At 37.9% G+C, this 25313-nt stretch overlaps 1 protein-coding gene across 1 annotated transcript in view; it reads left to right on the top strand.

The window, feature by feature from the left end:
* The window catches only part of LOC126185051 (uncharacterized), a 707909-nt gene that overhangs the window by 98623 nt on the left and 583973 nt on the right, over positions 1 to 25313 (top strand). Inside the window, exons 12-13 of the mRNA XM_049927806.1 lie at positions 7370 to 7543; positions 7659 to 7768. Coding sequence (XP_049783763.1) covers positions 7370 to 7543; positions 7659 to 7768 — 284 coding nt within the window. The remainder of the gene's footprint in view (positions 1 to 7369; positions 7544 to 7658; positions 7769 to 25313) is intronic.

Here is a 25313-nt window from a genome sequence, read left to right on the forward strand (position 1 = left end):
CTCAACAGGCTGAGCATTTATCTGGTTAAACTTATCTTGGTCTATAAAGAAGTTATCTATCAGTGAGCTGCTATTCTTTACCACCCGAGTAGGAAAATCAATAACGGGTGTCAAATTGAAAGAACCAAGTAATACTTCAAGGTCATTTTTCCTATTACCCTCTTTCAGAGAATCTACATTGAAGTCCCCACAAATAATAATTTGCTTCCCCCTGTCTGACAGATAGCACAACAAGGAGTCCAAATTTTTCAGAAATAGATGAAAATTTCCTGATGGGGACCTATATAAAGTTACAATTATAAATGTGCCTTTATTTAATTTAAGCTCACAGGCACATGCTTCTATATGTTTCTCTACACAAAACTTTTTTGTTTCTATACTTTTTGCACAGTGATAACTTTTGACATATATGGCAACTCCTCCTTTCTCCATATTTTCTCTCATTACATGTGCAGAGAGTTTATATCCACTTACATTTACCTTATCCATATCAGTAACAATGTGATGCTCAGACAGGCATAGTATATCTATTTCATCCTCAGCTTCTAAATCTTCTAAACAAACCAGAAGCTCATCTATTTTATTCTTTGAACTCCCAATATTTTGATGAAATATACTTACATTATTTTTAGTTATACTTTTATGTGAACCTTTCCTTATTCTAACATTTGCAGTACTCTCCTGTCTGAGTTTCTCATTGTGCTTAGGCCTAGTTGTGTGTGGTGTAGTACTCTTTTCTGACTCTAGGCATGTATAGCGCATCTCATTGGCAGTTCAGTGCTGCCTGTGTTGTTGACCTGGTTCGTTCTGTTTGATTGTTTTTGCTAGCACTGTTTTGTACTTGCTTCTTTTTTTGTGATGGCAAGTTTAATTCAACAATGTGCACCTGTGAAATTTTGTATTCTACGTGGCAAAAATGCCACTGGAAATGTTTTAATGCTGAAAACAGCTTACCTAGATGATGCTATTGTAAAAATTGAAGTGTACAAGTGGTCTTCTCAGTTTAAAAATGGTGACATGTCGATTGATGTCAAACCTCATTCTAGACATCCATCAACTGCCAAAATTGACGAATATATTGAAAAAATTCTAGAGTTTGTGCTCACAGACTGTCGATGGACAATCAATGAACTGTCAGAGATTAGTGGGTTATCTTGGACCTTGGTTCAGTGAATTTTAGTGGAAGATTTGGGAATGAAAATGGTTGCTGTCACGTTTGTTCATTGGGTTTTGACAGACAATCAAAAGCAGCGTCAGGTTGAAACATTTCATGCTTTGAAACATTAGTTTGAAATTGATCCAGATTTTCTGTTAAAGGCAATGGTTATGACCCAGAAATAAAGAAACAGGCAAGCCAATGGAAGACATAATCATGACACAGTCCAAAAAAACGTCATCAAGTCAATCAAACATCAAAACAATGCTGATTTGCTTTTTTGATGTCAAGGGAATAGTTCATTCAGAGTTTGTTCCCCCAGGTCAGACAATCAATCAAATCTTTTATTTGGAAGTTTTAAGAGGATTGCAAAACAGTGTTCATTAAAAAGGCCTGATTTGAGGCAGACAGGAGACTGATTCTTCCACCATGACAATGCACCTGCACATACAGCCATCTCCGTTAAACAGTTTTTGGCTAAAGATGGCATGGTTCCACTGCCCCATGTACCTTACTCACCTCACCCAGCTCCGTGCAACTTTTTCTTATTGCCACCCCTGACAAAGAGCATGAAATGACACCGATTTAACAACACGGAAGAAGTCGAGAAAAAAATAGTGGAGAAGCTGTCAGCCATTTCTAAAGATGTTTCAAACAGTGGAAGCACAGGTGGGACAAATTTTAGTTGTAATGGAGAGTATTTTGAAGAGGATAAGATTGTTTTGTAAACACTTTGAAAATATGTAGCTTTAAAAAAAATTTTTTTTTGCTTCTTTTTGGTTCCCCCTTGTATAACACAGAAACAAATTAGCGTAAGTGTGCATACAACACAGAACAAATTTGCATAAGTATAGCATAATACTTAATGGCTATATAGAGTCAGAAATTTTTTACAAGTAGATGTTCACTTCATTTGATATAGCAGTGCATTGTTTAGGGAGTCCAATTTGCTGTTCCACGGTCAAAGAACTCATTTAAACTGTACAGTGGTTTTTGGCATAGATTTTGTGATATCATTCTTCCAAATTTCACCAAGTCCAAAAACTGCATTTTAGTGTTTAGGTGCTTGAATATTTTAATGGCTACTGCTGGAAAACTGACCCATGTCATAGTCAACAGCTTGGGATGTCTGTGTCTTCATACCACATGTGTTAGAATTGTGGATATCACTCCTGTTGGTGAATGTTTCACGATTTTATTTCAGGTACAGAGTGAAAATTATTGAACTATATGGAAAAAATGAAAATTAGTTACAAACTACAGCATGCACACACTTTATTCGACATATAAATGTCACTTCAGATATTTGGATTTATGTTATGATATGTTCAGTATGCCTGTCATCATTGGAAATGAAGTGGCACAGACAAATAACAAAATTCTGCATGGCCTTCTGAAGTGTTGGAACATCAGTGCTGCGTATGACTGCCTGAATGGCCGTTTTCAGCTCAGCAATGGTTTTGGGATTATTGCTGTACACTTTGTCTTTAATATAGAACCACAAAAATGAGTTGCATGTGTTCAGATCTGGAGAATATTTTGGCCAATCAAGGCCTATGCCAGATGCCTTTGGATACCTCAGAGCCAGAATGTGGCCCCAAAAGTGCACCTACATGACATAAAACACTCTCCTGCTTTGATGGGGTCACACTCCATCTTCCATGAACCACATATTGTTGAAATCAGTGTCACTTTGGATAATGGGGTTGAAATCATCATCCAAAACCTTCACGTACCATTCAGTACTCACCGTGTCATTGAGGAATATTGCAGCAATTATTCTGTGAGTAGACATTGCACACCACACAGTCACCTGTTGAGGATGAAGAGAGTTCTCAGTCATGAAACGCAGATTCTCAGTCCCCCAAATGTGCCAATTTTGCGTATTGGCAAACCCATCCAAATGAAAGTGGGCTTTGTCACTAAACCAAACCATACAGTGCATACTAATTCCTATCATGATCCTTGGCCAATGTTGTAGTTTGAACATCCTAACACAAACTGTTCAGAAGTTATGATAATTTTATTTCATATAGTTCAATAATTGTCACCCTGTACATGAGACAGGTGAAGACATACTGACTGAAAATTGTTATCACTCCTAGACATGTGAAGAGGGGCTTGTGGTGGTCCAGTTTCCTGCTTGATGTTATGATCCTTATTGCTTTTTTTGTAGTAGCAGAATTCTCTTGCAGACTGTAGTGTGACACCATAGTATTAGACCATAGCTGAAATGGCTGTGGAACAGTGAATAATATACCATCAGCAGATACTGATCAGTTATCACATGCTTCAGTTTCCTCAGCAGGTATATGACCCATAACACTTTGTCACATACATGTACATGAACCCCAGAAACTTCACAGTTCCTGCACTTTTAGGAATCCTTTTTTTTTTTTTTTTTTAATTTCTTATTCATTTTTTTTAAATTTTGTTTGTAACAATCCATTGTGTTGTAGCATCAAACAAAGCATCTACTTCTTCTTGAGTCTTGCTGGCACCAATTCCTTTCGAGTACAGGGTTGCATCATCTGCAAATTGCTTGTACTATCCATTAGAGTTTAAATCATTTACAAGCACTAGGAACGGGAGGGAGCCCATTACTGATCCCTGTGGCACACCATATTCCAACTTGTATTCACATGATAGTGCTCTTTGGACTGATACAATCTGCCTTCTGTTTTTGAAATAAGATTAGAGGGTTGCCAGAACAGTGCTCCAACACCATATTTACTGACCTTGTTTAGGAGCATCTTATGGGGAGTGCAGTCAAATGCCTTGCTAAAGTCAAAAAGTGTCTGTGATATAGATTCCTTCTTCTCAAAGTGTGGAAACTCCAGCCACGTCCAACTTTCCAGATAGGGTTGCCTTCCGCCAGTGCATCCTTACACAATGTGGGAATGATCCACAGTTCCATGTGCATGTATTTATAGATGATGCTTACTTTACCCAAGACAACACATTTGGGCTTTTGAGAACCTACACACTACCATTGAGAAGGAACATCAGCAGAGATTTTCTGTTAATGCTTGCAGGTGACTTTGGTGAGCAGTTAATAGGGCCAAATTTCCTACTAGAGTGACTTATTGGTAATGGGCACCTTCATTTCCTGCAACACAAGCTAAATGGTGATAAGGAAATAACTGACTAAGTCAGAGGTGAAGAGAATATAAAATACAGACTTTCATAGCAAGAAACACTCTTCTAAAAAGAGAAATTTGTTAAAATTTAATGGGAATTTAAGTCCTAAGTAGTCTTTTCTGAAAGTATTTATGTGGCATGTAGCCTTGTATGGAGACAAAATGTGTATCATAAACAGTAAAAAGAAGAAGGTAATTGTCTCTGTAAGTCCATCCTTATATTGGATGGTTACAGAACTTTAGCTGTTCAGTAGACTATAAAATGTCAAATCAAAATACCTTCAGCCATCTAAATTTCCAGTTTTGTTTTATTGTTGCTACCAGATCCAGCATTATACTACACCATCTTCAGTCCCCTGTGTAAAGACAACAATGATAACAGTGTGAAATACATAACAAATGGGGAAGTGTAAAATTTACGAAATCAGATTATATACAGTGGTAATATGTGGTAAAAACATAACAAAAAGCAACTGTACAGGGAGTGGCATCAAAGTTACAAATAAATTAAGGAGTAAAAAGAGAGAAAAGTTGCACAGTATATTAATGTAAACTAGGGGACCAATATATATACATGTCATATAATAGTAAAAGAGAACCACCTAATTGGAGGTCAAAATTACATGTTATTCATTAATAACCACGGTGTCACATATTGACAAATAACCAATATGTAATGCTAATGGCAATACATGTGAATAATCTGAAGCAAAACAATCACAGTTGTATACTGATGAGTGCAATCTAAAGGTAAAATATTCATTTATATGTTGTCATATACTAATAAAACATAAAGCCATTTCTAGAGGTCAACCCCACATTAACTACCTAACTAATAACTAATAAAACAAGAATATAAAGTTATGTAAAAAAACATTTTAATGAACTAAAATGTAAAGCTAATGTAATATACCACAATGAATTCCCACTAAGCAGGAAGTATCAAAATATTATTTGGAAAAAGTCATAACGAACATTATCATGAAAGTGAGAAGTCTGTTGGCAGGCAGGAATGTGGCTATGTGATAACCAAACTATAAACTATGAAGTAAGTCTAAGGATATGTACTGCAATACATACACAGTATATCAGAAACACATTCATTTGAATCAGAACAATGAAAGACACATACCTCTATATGACATATAGCCACTATGTGTGGTATGACAGAGGTATGTGTGACCTACAACCAGAAAAACAACTGGTTAAATGAACCTGCAATATTGATCAGATCCACTTGTCACATATTAAAAACATGATTATGAGGGGTGGGATATCAAGATACTCATGACAAGATTCTTATGAGGGCAAACGTTATGATATGAGAACCCATAAATATGTTACAGAACAAGATATATGTAATTATGTCATAGTTTACTCAAAATATCACTATATATAATTTGATTTCTTAAATTTTACACTGTCTCTTTTGTTATTTATTTATCTTAAATTGTTATCATTATTGCCTTCACATACAGGCCTGGAGATGGCTTAGTGCAGTACTGAAACTGGTTCCAAAAATAAAGTAAAACTGGAAATTTAGATGGCTGAAAGTGTTTTGATTGACATTCTTATTGTGAAGGGAATTGTAGCCTCTGAAATGTCATGTTATACCTGAATATGAAGATTAGATGGTTGGATTGGATAAAGGAAATTGGGGAGAAATAAAATCTATGGCACAACATGAGTAAAAGAAGTTGATGGGCCACATACTGAAGCATAAAGTAATAGTTGATTTGATAATGCTGGGATGTATGAATACAATTTGTAAAGGAAGACAAAGGCTTCACTACAGTAATCCGGTTTGAGTGGATGTAGTTTGCAGTAGTTCTAATAGCTATTCAGAGACTTTCACTGCATGGAGAACTGCATGGTACCAGTCTTCAGACTGAAGACAACAACATCAACATCATCATCATCAACAACAACACCATGTGGGTCTATGCATCATATGCCACTCAGATACAAATGTTTACATAACATTAATGTTTGTATTTTATTTTTTGTATTGCTTGACTGTTTACTATGCTTCCTGGTTCATGTTTGACAGCTGACCAAACTGTTTTGTCTTAATTCTACCATCTTGAGTGAAGGCACAGCTGACATTAAGTTTACTTAAATTTTCTTATGTTCTCTAAATGTGTATGTGGTTATGTACAGTTCCAAATGTATATCTGTTCATGATAACAAGTAAAAAAATATGCACATTGACTTGTCTGGCAACATACTATATGTATTTTATGTCAAAACTTTAAAATAATCAATAAAGACCCAACATAAAACAAGCTGCAGGATGTAAATAGAAACATAATAGTGCAATTGAAAAGTACTGGAGTAGTGTAACCGGAGAAGCAGGTTTCTTTCCAAAGTAGTTGCTTTTCTGCTAATTGTTACCATGTTTTATTTATTGCCTATGTAAACACAAAAGTGTAAATTTTGACAAGTGGTAGTTGATAATAAATTCAGTACATGGAACAAGGCTTTGATATCAGTGTTAATATGCATCTTGCCTCATTCTATGTACCTACAGGTTGTCATTTATAATATAGTATATAGAACATGATGCATGTGTGAATGAATCAATATATCAAATTAATGAGTGTTCTCCATAAATTAAAATAGAATTAGTAGCAATAGCAGCTGTCAGTTGCAAAAAAGAAGTCTACTGACCTAGCTTTCGGCACTGCTATGAGTGTGAAATAAAACACTCAAATTGGCATGTCACATATCAAACTAAAAATCAAGAAAGAAAGCTTTTTGTGAAGAAAATTTTATTGCTTGATTTTAGTTTAATATATGACATGCCAATTTGGGACTTTTATTTCTGATGAAGGCACTCATAACAGTGCCAAAACCTAGGTCAAAAGACTCTATTTTAGTGACCGAGTGCTGCTATTGCTGTTATTTTTACTTTGTAAATGGTTGCTGACCATGCAGCCAAGTTCAGAACTTTAAGTTCTCCATAAAGTGTAAACAAGGAAAGCATTTTTATTACATAAAGAAATTTCACCAAATATTTTACAACATTCTTGTTTGTTTAGACAGTATCAAAATAAGGTTACTTTTTTTACAGTGGGGTCATTTGTATGGAGTCACCTAAAAAATTTATTGAAGTCATCTAATCCAAACAGGGTGGAAATTCAAGGTTTACTACAAGATACTGACATAGGGAAGAAGTTCAGCAGTGATATAAGGAAATTTTCTCATAACTATGAAGGCTCAGTATTTGTTGATGAATATAATGTTGGTAAGTAATGTCAGAGATGTAGCATATTAGATCTCAATTTATTGTAAATCGTGCTATTTGTTATGAAATCTGTTCTTTTGAAAACTATAACATAATTGTAAAAATCTCATTTTAGGTGGAAATTATGAAGGAAATATTATTTTTTCCCCACGGTCTTACCTTCCACGCTCAGGATCATTAAACTTGACAGTTGATTTATTTGGACATTCTATTAACATCTTAGAGGTATGTGTAACTCACTAATTATTTTGTTCATGATCTATGTTCACAATACTGTATCTTGTTAGCTATCTGTTGTGTGATAAAATGTTGATACTTTTACAAATAAATCACAACTTCATTTGGATCTTGCTTCTATGACCTACAGTAGGACTGTACAGTGCATACATCTATCAATTTTTACTCAATGTGAAAAAGTTGAAGTATAGCTTAGTATCAGCACAAATGTAATTTTAAGACATAACTGAATACATTGTTTTATTTATTTTTTTTTCAATTATTTTTCCCCTTCTTGGAAAAGGAAGTCACTAAAGTTTTAAGTGACAAAATTTTGTATCCAGCATAACAGCAAAATACATGTCAGGATGTGCTCTTTTGAAATAGTAATTAAACTGCTTAATTTGTTATCTGATTCTAAGTCCACCATGAGTTTTGGGGTGGTATATATTCATACTAACGAATCAGGAGCACAAAATCTGTGTCACAACAGTTTAAAAAAAATCTCCAAGAACTTAGAAATGTTAGCTTCTGATAGTAAACATATGCCATCAGGAGGAAGGCACTTTTGAAAGGATTGGGATACATGACCAACTTTATACCAGGCATATAAATTCACATTTGTAGTCACTTCAGTATAAGAGTCAGTTTCATGACTTTCTGCATCTACTGTACATTTACATCTATACCCTGCAAACCTCTGTGAAGAAGTAAATGGCAGAATGTACTACCTGCTTCATTAAATGCTTCTTCAGGCACATGTAATAAGTCTACCTTACCTGCGGCATCCGTATTATATGTTTTACCCATTGGTCCATTTGACACTGTGTTATCCAGACATCAGTTACTGTAGTAGTGTTGGAAAGTGTAAAAATAATAGCTGCGTAATTTGAATCAAGGTCTACTCCAAATTCTAAATCTTCTGCATGCTCTTCTGTAACCTTTTCCCAGTAGTTCATTGCATCGTCAGCCAGAACTTCAATTGTCCTGGAACTATGCCACCTCTGTGAAGTCAGTCTTATAGAGCTAAAAGAAGTATTCATGAATGGCAGTATGATCACTCTAACTGTAGAAACCAGCAAAAAATAAGTAAACAACATGCCTGTTACATTCAAATGTGTGCTTAAATTGTTTTTGTCATGTTGCATATTTTTTGTAATCATCCTACATGTGTGCTGTTAGCAGAAATAATTTATACTATCTCACCAGCTAATATTTTTGAGAATTTATTAACTGCAATGTTCATCCTTTATTATAAGAAGCATTTTGTTGAATATAATCAGTGCAATTCCATGTAACTACAAACATAATTCACGACAACCTATTTGATTACATATATGATTTGGAAGAAAACTAACTGTAGCTATGTTTTTAAATGATTCAAGTATTGATTTCATATTTTATAACATAGGATATGTTACCACGAATTGAATTTACCATTATTTACATCAGAAGAATGAGAACGGTATATCCACAGGTGGAAAATGTTACCTGAACACAAAATCAGCTCTGAAGATAAGTGCCTCAAAGGCCATCAGTAGATATTCATACCATTACTCTCTTGTTCACTGATATCTCAACCCAACTGTCTTAAAAAACATAAAAACAGTATTTATACTTATCAGAGAAACTATTTTGAATATATTAATACAATTACATCCACTTTTTGCACTAAATAGTCACAAATAGCATTTGAAGCCAGTGATAATACAGGGTGAATAACCTAAAACTTACGCCACATATATAGCAGAAATGAAAAGTGCTATTGATGTGTGGTTTTTACAGAAGTGCAATCATACACTTTTCTTAATGGAACAATGCCTATTGACATGAACAAACTAAAAGTGGGGTGAATGAGAATGTTATTTGATGTCCACCAGCAGCGGCAATACATGCTTTCAGTCAGGTACTGAATGACTGCTGCACATGTGTTACCATTTCAGCAGAGATGTCTAAGCATCCGGGGTGGCCGAGCAGTTCTATGTGCTACAGTCTGGAACAGCGCGACTGCTACGGTCGCAGGTTCAAATCCTGCCTCGGGCCTGGATGTGTGTGATGTCCTTAGGTTGTTAGTTAGGTTTAAGTAGTTCTAAGTTCTAGGGGACTGATGACCACAGAAGATAAGTCCCATAGTGCTCAGAGCCATTTGAACCATTTATCTGAGCAGGTTGTAGTAATACACCACCGCATATCATCAGGTGTAGTTTGTACATCCTTGTCAACAGCTTCTTTCAGCTTTCCCCACAGAAAAAGTCTACAGGCATCAAATCCGGGGAATGGAGAGGCCACGTTACAGTTCTTCTGTGTCCAGGCCAATGATTTGGAAATAATTCGTAAAGAAATGCTCTTGTACATCGTGCAATATGAGCTGGACAGCCATCATGTTGGTACCACAGGTTCCTCTTAGTGTCCAGAGGAACATCTTATAGCATAAATGGAAGATGGTCTATTAGAAGGCTGCAATACTTGTGTGTTCTGTCTATGAAAAATGGGCCAATGAACTCATGGTACACTATCCCACCCCACATGTTTACCTTCATGGACACTAATATTCCACCTGAAAAAGCCAACAGGGATTGTTGACAGACCAACAGTGCATGTTTTAATAGTTTAACTGGCCATAATTGGCAAATGTGTCTTTGTCACTAAATAAGATACATGATAGACTTGGAGTATCCTGTTGTAATACCCGTGTACAAAAAATTAATGTGCTTCTCACTACACTTGCCTGCCTCATGCCACTTCCATGTGAGATTGCACGGGAGCTAACATGTGGAACATTAATTTCCCCTCTTCTGACATCACTTGTTTCCTTTTGTTACATTGTCTAGGTGTTACACTAACACTTTCCAGTAATTAGTTGAAGAGGTTGACAAATAGTTGCTGAGATGGTTGATGCTTGTTGGTATATCTTGCCGCATACACCATGCAAAAACGAACTGCATTCTTCCTACACTCCCCCTATGCCATGAACATATTGGCTCCTTCTGGATTGGTAAAGTCCATCATCCACTCATGACCTACTGCTTGGCCGGCCACTGAGGCCAAGCAGTTCTAGGTACTATGGTCTGGAAACATGCGACTGCTACGGTCGCAGGTTCCAATCCTGCCTCGGGCATGGATGTGTGTGATGTCCATATGTTAGTTAGGTTTAAGTAATCCTAAGTTCTAGGGGAATTATGGCCTCAGAAGTTAAGTCCCATAATGCTCAGAGCCATTTGAGCCATTTGAACCTACTGCTTGGACTGTTACCATCATCCACTCATGACCTACTGATTGGACTGTTATGTACTAACTGAGTAGCAAGAATTTAAACAAACATAAAAACATTGTAGCTAGCAACTGTGCAGGCTGAATGGCACAAACAAGTGTCAGTGTGGAAACATTGCACAATATGATATCTTGTAAATGACTCACACTAGACTCCTGCATCAGACAGCTCTGACTTTCTAATTTACTTTCCTTTTAGTTTGTTAATGTCAGTAGGCATTTTTCTGTTTGAAACAAGTGTATGTTTACACAGAAAATACACTGTCAGTATTGTTACAGTTTGTGTATTGGTTAAGTTTATGAGTCTCTGACTACTAGTCTATTTTGTGAAAACAGCACATCAATAGTACTTTCCATTTCCACAATATTTGTAGTGCAAGTTTTAGGTGATTCACCCTGTGTATATTTACCAGTATCTCTTAAAGTCTTAAAGGAGTAAATGAATAAATGTGACACCAGGTACTAAACAAGGAAATATTGCTCCATTAGTTATCCAGACAGAATGAAACAATTCTAAAATCCCATGTGCTTGCTTGGCAGTATTTCATAGTTCCAAGAAAATCCAGGGAAATGTGCAAAGATCACTCCAAATGGAGAAAAAAATGTTGGCAAAACTAATGCATGCACAACAAAGACAGAAGGGAACTTATTAAAAAGTAGATAAATAATGCTAACAGAGAGTAGACAAAAAGCATTTTCAATAAAAAAGTGCTGTTTAAACATGTGACAGATGAAAAGGAAATTATTGGTGAATGAATTGCAGCATTTTATCTTTCTACAGGTAACATTACATATTGTGTGTTGAAAAATATACAACACTGCTGGTCTAGCCTCTTAATGAATATTATAAGTACATGTTGTCTAGTTATATTTTACAGTAACTCCACAATATATTTGGTTTTAACAATGCATTTTGTTTAAATAAATCACTGACTGTTGCTTCTATAATTATAATATATAGGTGTGTAGGTGTCAGGGTAAAAAAGGTGAGGTGACATGTGACAAGATATAGTCACACTTGCACTCCTACAACACAGAATGGTTTTCCAGGAACAAATGCCTGTAGGTTTTTGTTCAATTACAGCTGTTTGTAAATGGCACTTACACTAATATTTTTGTTATTACTCTATGCTGTGAGAAATAAATTTGGGCCATACTCCTGCATTTTTATTTGTAAAGGCACATTTGAACATGATATTCAGTATTTCTGCTTTTGTTTTGATACCCTTAAATGACAGTTCCTCTCCCAGCCATAATATTCTAATCACTGGCTTTGGTACACTAATACAACAATTGCTCAGCCAGGTCATGAAGTAAATGTGTGACTTCAAACAGATTCGCTGGTACTAATGTTATTCAATTGAGGAATGGAAGAATACTGACATCCTGGATAACAGGGCAGAATTTGAAAGACCATCTATTCACAAAATAATCAGGAAGACATAGAGTTTTAGAAAACCTCAAAGTATACTAACTGAAAGGTGCTGACTGCCAGAAATCTTGATGGGCCATGAGAATTCACCAATAGTTATGCTAACATGTTTTTTTCTTAGCTATTGCAAATTTTGTCCCCTAATGGGTATGAAGCTCCTCAGGAAGAGATTTCAGTCCACTGAACTGACAATTATTTTTATACTTCAGGTACCACTCATATTACATTGATGAGACACTGCTACCTGAGTGTAGAACACTGCAAACATATTCATGATTAAAAGCAAAACACACTGGAGACAAGGAAGGTTTAGTAATTCCACTAAGTCTACTCCATCTTTTGGGTGGCAGATTCCTTTGGCCACAGCACATACAAAATTATCAGCTGTTTCCATGTTTCTGCCATTTTGTTTTACAGGCCCATGCAAAATGGCCAGGCTGATTACATCTAAAGCAGTTTCCTATTTCTGAATTTACTGGCTGATTCCCCTGATTTCTAGAAATTGCTATGTCCAGAGGGTTTACTTTAGGCTCTGGTGGTCTTTGTTTATTCGAAAAAGCTAATGCTTTGAGTGTCCTCACTAAACGCACTGATTTCAAGAAAACTCTCAGGTTTACTATTGAATATTACCCTAGAGTGATCCTCAGGTCACAGATCACAAATTATGTTTTCAATGATTGCCATTTCACTAGTTTCAAAACTGATATTGCTTTGTAAATGACATGTGGGCAAGGGAAACACCATTTGAGTGATCAAAACATCAGGAACCTGAAGCAGGGTTAAAAACTGTAGCGTCTTAACTGAAAAATAAAGAAACCATACAATATTGGCACTAATATGTAGACAGATCGTGAATATCTTGCAAAATGGCCGTAACTGGATTTGGTAAATGATTAAACAGTGGCCACTTGCCCACATCACCACCATCCAGACTGCACTCCTATCTTGCTGTCATGATTGAAGATCAGAGCATTCCCCCGTCTGAAGCAAATTGGTGTGGTATTGCAGTTCTCTGACATTTTCCTGTATTTATGTCAAATGAATTTTCCCAGCATCGAAATTAATCTGCCACACATTGTGTAAATCATTTACTCATATGATCAAGATGAGCGATTGTTCCAAGCAGCTGAGAACATGATGCTGAATTATTTTGATAAAGATCCAAGTTATTCTAAGTGCTGATGAGAGACTCATGACAAATAAGGAGTGTGTGACTTATCTTTTGTGTTGATGTACTCAAGGCCCAGAACAGAGTTAGCCTTCATGGTCATGGGATTTTACCTGTCAACCAAAAGAAAAGAAAAGAAAAGAAAAGTATACAAATTTCATACATTTGTTAAACAGTTGAAATTAATCTTGTGCCTCTGTTAGTCTGCTGCCTTACTTACCACTCTGCTATGATTTGTAAGTAGGAGGCAGGTAACTGGCAAAGCACCAGGAATAATTTTGACCAGGAAATAAGCATGGAGTTTTAGTAGCTTAGTCTAAACATTCAACTGATTAAAAAGCATATAGCCACAGTTAAATCATAAAAGAACATTTATTTCTTTTGAGTTAAACAATATCTCTAAGATTAATAAATAATAAATACTGACTGGTTTAATTAAAATCTTTAATATCAAACATTTATCTAGGTAATTCTGGTTTACTGACATTTAGGAAACAAGCCCACTATAGTCTTGGAATTGTAATAACAATTAGTTGATAACCAACAATGCAGAGCTGTAATGGTGAGAAAAAAAAAACCACCATTAAAAACGAGCATTTAAAATGTTAATTTAAACAAGTGATAAAATGTCGTTACCAAACTCAGGAGATGCCAACTATATACTTCGAAACATTTAAAGACTTACCTTAGATGTACACAAAAAGGGTTATTTATGGCTAAGCACAGCAGAAACTATGTTGCCAATCAGTACTCCTGAAACTGTCGTATAACATGAGACAAACAAAATGGTTATAAAAGATCCTTAGTTGAGGTAATGATTTAGAAGATTTAATACGGTTATTCAACTGTTATCATTTAACCCAAAGAGAGATAAGGAAGATATCATCACTCACAATGAATGACAAGCAGCAATAAGTGAATGTTCAGTGTCAACTTTTTGACGAGATGTACAGAGACAATTTTAGCATGAAGTTCTCACCAGGTAAGTTTTTCCTCTTTGGTCAACCTGGAGTAACAGTTCCACAGCCATTGATGTTGTGCACCCAAAATTTATCCACTTAGGCAAACTTCCTTAAAGTTAACAGCCAGGTCAGAACAGGAGGGACCACACCAGAAGCAGGCTCCAAGTAAAACCTTCTCAATCAGCCACAACATCCGATAATATGGCAGGTTCATGCCTCTGATTCATCACTGGTACAAGTGTCCCAACTAACATCAGCACATAATCGTATTACTGACCCACTTAAGTCGGTGAAGAGCTGGCTGCCCCATGCAGTCATGGAAGGTAAACATATTCCTCTGAGTTATGCAAAGACAGAATAATAGAAACTATCAATCCTCCACCTTCCACAGCTCAGTTGTATCCCAAACCCTCAGTTTGACACATACACACACTGAGAGCATATCTTTAAATGTCTTATTAAAGTGTTCTGTGATGAGACCACTGGTCTGTGGGTGCTAGACAGTTGTCATCCTGTGGGTGAAGTTGCACCATGTTATTACCTCTCATACTAGCCCTGATTTTAAAAATTTTGTATGATCAAAGATAATCACAGTTGCAGCCAAGTGCTTCAAAATGATGTCTTCTACAGAGAACCAAGCAATTTCTGGAACTTCATTTGCTGGCACATCTTGTGACTGCTTAGTGGTTGAAGTAATCAGTGCAGGCTGCTATCCATTGATTTGTGTTGGCTGACTTTGGGAATCTCTCAAACAGTTGATTCCAATTAGGTGGAATGATGCTTCTGCAGGCATAATTGGTTCCAGATGCCTCAGAGGTAACTGGGGCACATGGTTCTCTCACTGGCATTCCTTACAGAGGCTTTCATAGTGTCTAACAGATCAGTAGAGACCTGGAAAGTGAATTTCTGGTTGTATTAGCACATTCTGAGGAAACATCTCACATCATGAATGTGCTGATGAGTCAGAAAACCTGTGATGCTGTTATTTTATTGGAATCAAATGGACTCAATTGCTATTTAGTAAGTGCTCCAGCATTTTTATTTCTTGGGCAGTTAAGAGGCACTTCTTCAGATTCAGTCAGAAGTTTACAGTCAGAATATGGTTGTTAGGCTGCTTAGATGTTCTTCAAATGTCACTGACAAGACGAACATCCACTTATATAAAGACACATAATCCAGTGTCGAAGTTGGTTATCCATCATAAGTTTGAATGTGGATGGAGCACTATATAATCCATATGGCATAACTTTAAACTTATAAAGGCCTTCAGGAGTTATGAAGGCAGTACTCTCCTGGTTAGCCTCATCAAACTTGATTTGCCAGGATCCAGTCTCTATGTCCGTAGTTGATAAATACTTTCCTTCTTTCAAGTATTCTGCAGTTTCATCATTGAGCAGCAGTGGATAGACATGTTTTTCTCTGATATTGTTCAGTCATTGGTAGTCAATGCAGAGGTGCCATGTGCCATCCTCTTTCTTTACAAAGACCACAGGAGAGGACTGAGAACACTTTGATGGTTCAATAGTGTCATCTTGCAGCATCTTCTGCCCTTCCTCCCAGATTATCTGCTTCTTATTGGATGATCCCCAGTGTTGATAAGCATTCAAAAATTGCTGCAGAATGACTGCACTCACCAATGTTTTTTCTTAGTCAGGCAAGATCCAATTGGCAGTTTGATAATAGCTTCCTTGCCTGCATTGTTGGTAGTGGTAGTAGAGCATCAATCTTCTCTGATGACATTAAGCAGCTCTCCCTGGACTGGTTAAGGTGTCCCTGTGCTACACCTTTACTGATGACTGCGTGTGACATTTAGTGATCCAAAGTTGTCCTTAGCCACTAGCAGTGCTTATGATGATCACTTGTATGGAGATTTATTATGTGAGCCAGAGTAGTTTTGTACAATTGATAAAAGCTTCACAGTCTAACTAAGAATATAGACTGACAATAGCATGTGTCTCTTTTATGACAGTGGGATAGCAACATCTTCAGCAGCAAACAATCACCGAGAACACTGTTTGTGTGTGTGCTTGTTGAAATAGCTTTGCCATTCTGGAGCTCTGATCTTCCACAGTCTGTAACTGCTTATGATGCTTGCAAGGACTCCCATCCAAAAATAACATTATGACTGCATTCTGATAAAATGAAAGATTCAATTGGCTTTGTTCTGTCATTGATATTTATCCTTGTGATACATGTTTCAGTCAGCTGTATTTCCCATTTGTGACTTTCACCACTGTTACAAAGTCCCTGAGTTGACTTAGCATCTGGACAGGCTGGCCATCAAGGATGACATCAGTGAGATTTCCGTATCTTGGTGACTGTTGTCCTTGGATAATTTGCATCTGTGGCAGCCTCACCTCCATACATGTTCGCTTCACTTAGTTTTACTGAATGTGGTGGCTATGTAGGTGGCTGGCACCTCTGTACAGTGAGAAGGAATGACTATGTTATATTGGGTAGCGACTGTGTCCAGGGTATAGCCATGGGCTTCATCCACAGGTCAACTGAAACAGTCTGACTGTTGTGATGGTTGAAGCCTGGTGGCATGGTAGCCATAAAAAGCTTGCATCCTTTCCCTGCAACAGCACACAACATGTCATTCGTGTCCATTGTGGAAACACTCTAGCATGTTGTCATCTGTCCCACAAGTGTTTGTTCTTCGGCAAGGCATTATACTTGCTAAAGAAGGTGGTTGTAACTGTGTCCATCAATTTCTGGGCATAAGTCCAAGTTGAGTGAGTCAGTTCTCCCTGGTGTGTTCAACTGGTCATAGAGATTAGTGCTAAAGACACCTTGACTTCAACATTCTCTTTTACCTCCTGCCATATGAGGTCTACATTAATGATTGTCATCTATTCCTTACTCAGTCCGACAGTCCTGTCTGCTATAATATTCTGTATCTCTTTTTGTACAGCCTGGTGTTTGAGAGAGGTGAGGTCGTGGTGGTCTTCCACAACTGCCATAGGGACCACATTTGTGAATTGGTCATATCTCTTTCATCCAACTCTTTTGTGTTGCATTTCGTCAGTATACTGGCATTACTTGAAAAATTCCTCTGTTGTCATGGATCCCTTACCAGAAGAATTTGGTACATATCTCCTGTGACTCTCTTCATCAAGTGTGAGATTTTGTTAGCTCCTGTCACATTTGGTTTCACAATGCGACATAAGGGTAAAACGTTTTGTATGTAGGACTATGTCATGTGCACATGATGTTGAATCCATTTCTTCAGTTGTTCTTCCATTATGTGTACTTGCTACTGATTGTCACTGATATTTTCTTCAGTTCAGCCTGGTATTTATTCCAGCAATTAAGTGTCTCTTTGTTGTCTCAGACCACTGCTGTGGTGTGCCACCCACATAAAAGCACATGTCTACCAAACACATCATATCATCTCACCTGTTATATTTGGCAGCTTGGTCAAATACTTTTAGCAGTTTGCCAGGACCTTCCCAGCACATCCACAAACCACTGATGATTTCCTGATGTACATCTGACATACTGCTGTTTTGGTATCAGCTAGTCTTCTGACTACACAGACTGCAGGAATGGTGTACTGCTAGTATTCTGGTTCCTGTACATCTAGGTGACAGCTTCCTCATTGCCTAATTAGAGCCATACTGATTTAGATATGTTGAAGTATTGTTATCTCTACCAAACCATGTCATGTCATATCCAAAATCATATCCAATTCCAAAATCAGGGTCATCAAGAAGTACAGCACTTAGGACCAAAAGCGTGTTTCTGCATCTAAATCTACATCTACATACATACATACACTGCAAGCCATTATACGGTGCATACCAGAGGGTTCCCTGTACCACTATTAGTTATTTCCTTTCCGGTTCTACTTGCAAATATAGAAATGGAGAAATGACTGTCTACATGCCTCCATATGAGTTCTAATTTCTATTATCTTATCTTCATTGCCCTTATGTGAAATGTACTTTGGCAGCAGTAGAATTGTTCTGCAGTCAGCTTCAAATGCCGGTTCTCTAAATTTTAACAATAGTGCTCCTTGGAAAGAACAACACCTTCCCTCCATGAATTCCCATCTAAGTTACTGAAGCATTTTCATAATGCTTGCATATTGTTCTAACCTACTGGTAACAAACCTAACAGCCCATCTCTGAATTGCTTGTCTCTTCCTTTAATTCTACCTGGTAGGAACCCCAGGAATCATACTCTCCTAAAATTCTTCCTCAAAACCAAAGTCAACCATTTACCTTCTCAACTACAGTCCTAACATACTCTTTTCCTTTCATATCACTTTTCAGCATTACATCTAGGTATTAAATTCATATGACTGTGTTGAACAGCACACTACTAATGCTATATTAAAATATTACAGGTTTGTTTTCTTCTACTCATCTGCATCAACTTAAATTTTTCTACAAATGGAGCTAGCTGCCATTCATCACACAAACTAGAAATTTTGTCCAAATCATCTTGTACCTACAGTCACTCAGTGACAACACCTTCACATACACCACCACATCATCAGCGAACAGCCACAGATTGCCACTCACCCTGCCTGTTAGATCATTTATGTGCATAGAAGGTAATAGCTGTTCTATCACATTTACCTGGGTCACATGTGATGATAACCCTGCCTCTCATGAATACTCCCTGCTGAGGACAATGTACCAGAAGTCTTTGAACCACTCACATTATCTTGGAACCTACTCTGTTTGCTTGTATCTTAATCAACAGTCTGCAATGGGGCTACAGTTCAAATGCTTTTCAAAAATCTAAGAATATGGAAGCTGTGCATTGCCCTTCAGTTATAGTTTTTCATCTACATGTACATAGATACTCCACAAGCCACCACTGGTGTGTGTCGGAGGGAACCCTGTACCACTACTTGTCATTTTCCCTGCTGTTCCACTCACAAATAGAGAAAGGGAAAAATGAGTGTCAGTTGTACAAACCTCATATCATATCTTCATGGTCCTTACACATGGTGTATGTTGGCGGCAGTAGAATTGTTCAGCAGTCAGCTTCAAATGCAAGTTCTCTAAATTTTCCCAATAGTGTTTCTCAAAAAGAACATTGCCTTCCCTCCAGGGATTCCCATTAAAGTTCCTGAAGCATCTCCATAACACTTACATATTGTTTGAACCTACCGGTAACAAATCTAGCTGCCCACCTCTGAATTGCTTCAATGTCTTCCTTCAATTCGACCTGTTATGGATACCAAACACTTAAGTAGTACTCAAAAATAGGTCATACCAGCATCCTATATGCGGTCTCCTTTACAGGGGAACCACTCTTTCCTAAAATTCTCCCACTAAACTGAAGTTGACCATTTGTCTTCCCTATGATAGTTATCACATACTCATTCCACCTCACATTGCTTTGGAATGTTATGCCGACATATATGAACTACTTGACTGTGTCAAGCAGGATACCAGTAATACTGTGTCTGAACATTACAGATTTGTTTGTTTTTCCTACTTATCTTAATTAACTTACATTTTTCCACATTTAGGGCTAGATGCCATTCATCACACCAACTGGAATTTTGTCTAAGTCATCTTGTGTCTTCCCACAGTCACTCAAAATTGACACTTTTCCATACACCACAGCATCATCAGCAAACAACTGCAGAGTGCTGCCTACCCTGTCTGCCAAATCATTTATGTATATAGAGAACAACAGCAGCGCTATCACAGTTCCCTGGGGCTCCCCTGATGATACCCTTGTCTCTGATGAACACTCACTATTGAGGACAACATACTGCATTCTCTTATTTAAGAAGTCTTCGAGCCACTCACACTGTGAACTTATTCCATATGCTCATATCTTTGTTAACAGCCTGCAATGAGCACCATGTCAAATGCTTTCCAGATATCTAGAAATATGGAATCTGCCTGTTGTCCTTGATCCATAGTTCTCAGTATATCATGTGAGAAAAGGGCAAGCTGAATTTTGCATGAGTGATGCTTTCTAAAATCAGCTGATTTGTGGACATAAGCTTCTTAGTCTCAAGAAAGTTTATTATATTGGAACTGAGAATATGTTCTAGTATTCTGCAGCAAACCAATGTTAAAGATATTGGTACGTAATTTTGCAGGTCCATTCTTAACCCTTATATACAGGAGTCATCTATGCTTTTTTCCAGTTGCTTGGAACTTTCTGCTGGGTGAGAGATTTGCGATAAATGCAAGCTAAGTAAGGGGCCAATGCCATAGAGTACTCTTCCTAAAACCGAATTGGGACTTCATCCGGACCAGATGACTTAGTTGTTTTCAACTCTTTCAGTTGTTCCAGTATGATAGGGGCTGCCAATTGCAATGTCAGGAGTCAGTGCAATGGTCAAATGATGATATGTTCGTACAGTTCTCCAGTGTGAATGATTTCTTAAATACAAAATTTTGAACTTATGCTTTCCTTTTGTTGTCTGCTACAGCCGCACAAAACTGGTCAGTGAGTGACTAGATACAAGCCTGAGACTCATGTAGCAATTTTATGTAGGGCCAGAATTTTCTCGAGTTCTCAACAAGATCTTTTGCTAAGATATGAGGGTGGTAGTTGTTGTATGCTTGAACCAAGTGCGGAACAGCCTTTACTTCATGTCATTATCTGAATTTTGTTGGTTTACCACAGTGAGTCTTTTCTGTCCTTAATCCACTTACTTGACACGTCCTTCTCCAGAACATGATGTACAGTCCATTTAAACTTTGTCCATAATTCCTCTACACCCATTAGACTGGAACTAAAGGCTGTCAGTTCATTGTCTATGTGGGATGCTAAGTGTCTCCAACATGTATAGACAATATTAATTAACCAATTAAATTGATAATGATGCAAATAAGTTTTGTTTAGATTTAAGACTTTTTTATGGAGTTACCAAGAACAACAGAACCTTGCTCAAATGAAACCTACACCAAACACTAGTTCAGCACAGAAAATATAAACTTATTCTATCATAGATTAAATAAGGTGGAGTGGTCTATAGATCAAATTATTTCATGCTCTGAAAATTTTGCTACTTTCTTGGAAAAATTCCTGCACGTTTTTAATGAAACTTTCCACCTTACATATCATAAAAAACTAGGAAATAAAGTAAAGTGGATTACTGAAGGAACAAAAATCTCGAGTGCAAGAAAAAGATGGCTACATAGGGAACTAAAACATAACAAAAGTCCTGATTTTGTTACCTATGTAAAAGATTTCAAAATTTTTTTTAAAAAGTTGTAAAGACAGCCAAAGAAATGGAAAATAATAGATTTATATTGGATAGTGAAAACAAATCAAAGGTGTTATCGTCAGTGATCAAAGCTGAAACAGGTGCCACAGGTAGAGGCCAAGATATTTCTGAAATCAAGATACAGCATACAACTATTGTAAATCCTGCTCAAATTTCTGAATTGTTTAGTGAATTCTTTACAAATGTAAACAAATCTAATGTCTATGTAGCATAGTATCCAATGTGGTAAATTTCTTCAATGGTGATCAACTTGATGGTGAATTTTTCAGTACATTTACAAAAACTAGTGTAAAAAAACGTGATACTGTCACTAAAAAGTAAAACATCAGCGGAAAGGGATGGGATACCAACAAAAGTGTTAAAAACAGCCTCTAAAATAATTGCACAGCCACTAACTACAATAGTTAACCAGTCCCTTCAAGAAGATTTTTTTTCCAGGCACACTGAAGTACACAATAGTTAAGCCACTATTCAAAAAGGCACAAAACAACACATGGGAAACTATCGTCCAATCTCTCCTCTTCCATCACTGTCAAAAATATTTGAGAAGGTAGTCTCCATACAAATTCAAAATTTCATAGAAAAATTTAAAATAATCTCAAAAAATCAGTATGGATTTCAAAAAGGCAAAACCACAATATCTGCTATAAATAATTTTGTTGATAAAATTAGCTCGTCTCTAGACAAGTCACTGCATATCACAGGAATTTTTTGTGACCTATCAAAGGCCTTTGATAGTGTGAATCACTCCTTGTTACTGTGGAAACTGGAAAGTATGGAATTAGGGGCATGGTATTAGAATGGTTTAAATCCTATCCAACCAACTGAAGACAAAGAGTGGTTATAACATCAGAGAGAGGAACTTATATTTCGAAATGGAAAACCATTTCACATGCAGTACCCCAAGGTTCTGTCTTAGGTCCCATTCTGTTTTTGTTTTACATAAATGATCTGCCACTTGATATTGAGTGTCACTCAGTTTTATTTGCAGATGACACATCTTTTATCGTTGAAAGTAACATTACAGATCAAATTCCACAAACTACAGGATGATCAAAAAGTCAGTATAAATTTGAAAACTTAATAAACCATGGAATAATGTAGATAGAGGTGTAAAAATTGACACACATGCTTAGACTGACATTAGGTTTTATTAGAACAAAAAAAAAAAAGACAATGTTCACAAAATGTCCGACAGATGGCGCGTGAAAGATCTCTTGCGCTCGTTGTTTGGTGATGATCGTGCGCTCAGCAGCCACTTTCGTCTTGCTTGGCCTCCCAGGTCCCCAAACCTCAGTCCGTGCAATTATTGGCTTTGGGGTTACCTGAAGTCACAAGTGTATTGTGATCGACTGACATCTCTAGGAATGCTGAAAGACAACATCCAACGTCAATGCCTCAGCATAACTCCGGACATGCCTTACAGTGCTGTTCACAACATTATTCCTTGTCTACAGCTATTGTTGAGGAATGATGGTGGACAATTGAGTATTTCCTGTAAAGAACAGTGTCTTTGCTTTGTCTTACTTTGTTATGCTGATTATTGCTATTCTGATCAGAGGAAGCGCCATCTCTACCTCTCTATCTACATTATTCCATGATTTATTCAGTTTTAAAATTTATACTGACTTTTTGATCACCCGATATATTAAATACTTTAGAAACTTAGATAAGTGGTTTGATTTAAGTAGGTTAAAATTAAAAATGGAAAAGACTCAGTTAATGGAATTTAAAACAAAACAAGCAAAATTAAATGATGTTCAGGTCAGTTACAGAAACCAGCTAGCTGTGTGAAATTCCTAGGATTGCAACTAGATAAAAATCTATCATGTGGGTAACACATACAGTACCTTGCAAATAAATTAAATAGCCTAGTATATGCAATGAGAATATTGTACACTGGTACCAGTATGGACATAAGGGAAGTAGTATATCACAGCTACTTTGAGTCAGTAATAAGGTATGGAATTGTATTTGGATTAACTCAAACCATATGTGTTGAATACTAAAGCTTCAGAAAACCATCATTACCAATATGCACAATGTAGGGTGAAGAAAATCATGTCGCCCACTACTAAAAAATCTGAGTATACTAAGTGTTCCCTCACTATACATACACTCCTGGAAATTGAAATAAGAACAGCGTGAATTCATTGTCCCAGGAAGGGGAAACTTTATTGACACATTCCTGGGGTCAGATACATCACATGATCACACTGACAGAACCACAGGCACATAGACACAGGCAACAGAGCATGCACAATGTCGGCACTAGTACAGTGTATATCCACCTTTCGCAGCAATGCAGGCTGCTATTCTCCCATGGAGACGATCGTAGAGATGCTGGATGTAGTCCTGTGGAACGGCTTGCCATGCCATTTCCACCTGGTGCCTCAGTTGGACCAGAGTTCGTGCTGGACGTGCAGACCACGTGAGACGACGCTTCATCCAGTCCCAAACATGCTCAATGGTGGACAGATCCGGAGATCCTGCTGGCCAGGGTAGTTGACTTACACCTTCTAGAGCACGTTGGGTGGCACGGGATACATGCGGACGTGCATTGTCCTGTTGGAACAGCAAGTTCCCTTGCCGGTCTAGGAATGGTAGAACGATTGGTTCGATGACGGTTTGGATGTACCGTGCACTATTCAGTGTCCCCTCGACGATCACCAGTGGTGTACGGCCAGTGTAGGAGATCGCTCCCCACACCATGATGCCGGGTGTTGGCCCTGTGTGCCTCAGTTGTATGCAGTCCTGATTGTGGCGCTCACCTGCATGGTGCCAAACACGCTTACGACCATCATTGGCACCAAGGCAGAAGCGACTCTCATCGCTGAAGACGACACGTCTCCATTCATCCCTCCATTCACGCCTGTCGCGACACCACTGGAGGCGGGCTGCACGATGTTGGGGCGTGAGCGGAAGACGGCCTAATGGTGTGCGGGACCGTAGCCTAGCTTCATGGAGACGGTTGCGAATGGTCCTCGCCGATACCCCAGGAGCAACAGTGTCCGTAATTTGCTGGGAAGTGGCGGTGCGGTCCCTTACGGCACTGTGTAGGTTCCTACGGTCTTGGCGTGCATCCGTGCGTCGCTGCGGTCCGGTCCCAGGTCGACGGGCACGTGCACCTTCCGCCGACCACTGGCGACAACATCAATGTACTGTGGAGACCTCACGCCCCATGTGTTGAGTAATTCGGCGGTACGTCCACCCGGCCTCCCGCATGCCCACTATACGCCCTCGATCAAAGTCCGTCAACAGCACATACGGTTCACGTCCACGCTGTCGCGGCATGCTACCAGTGTTAAAGACTGCGATGGAGCTCTGTATGCCACGGCAAACTGGCTGACACTGACGGCGGCGGTGCACAAATGCTGCGCAGCTAGCGCCATTCGACGGGCAACATCGCGGTTCCTGGTGTGTCCGCTGTGCCGTGCATGTGATCATTGCATGTACAGCCCTCTCGCAGTGTCCGGAGCAAGTATGGTGGGTCTGACACACCGGTGTCA

The sequence above is a fragment of the Schistocerca cancellata genome, chromosome 4 (assembly GCF_023864275.1).
Source record: "Schistocerca cancellata isolate TAMUIC-IGC-003103 chromosome 4, iqSchCanc2.1, whole genome shotgun sequence".
NCBI lineage: Eukaryota > Metazoa > Arthropoda > Insecta > Orthoptera > Acrididae > Schistocerca > Schistocerca cancellata.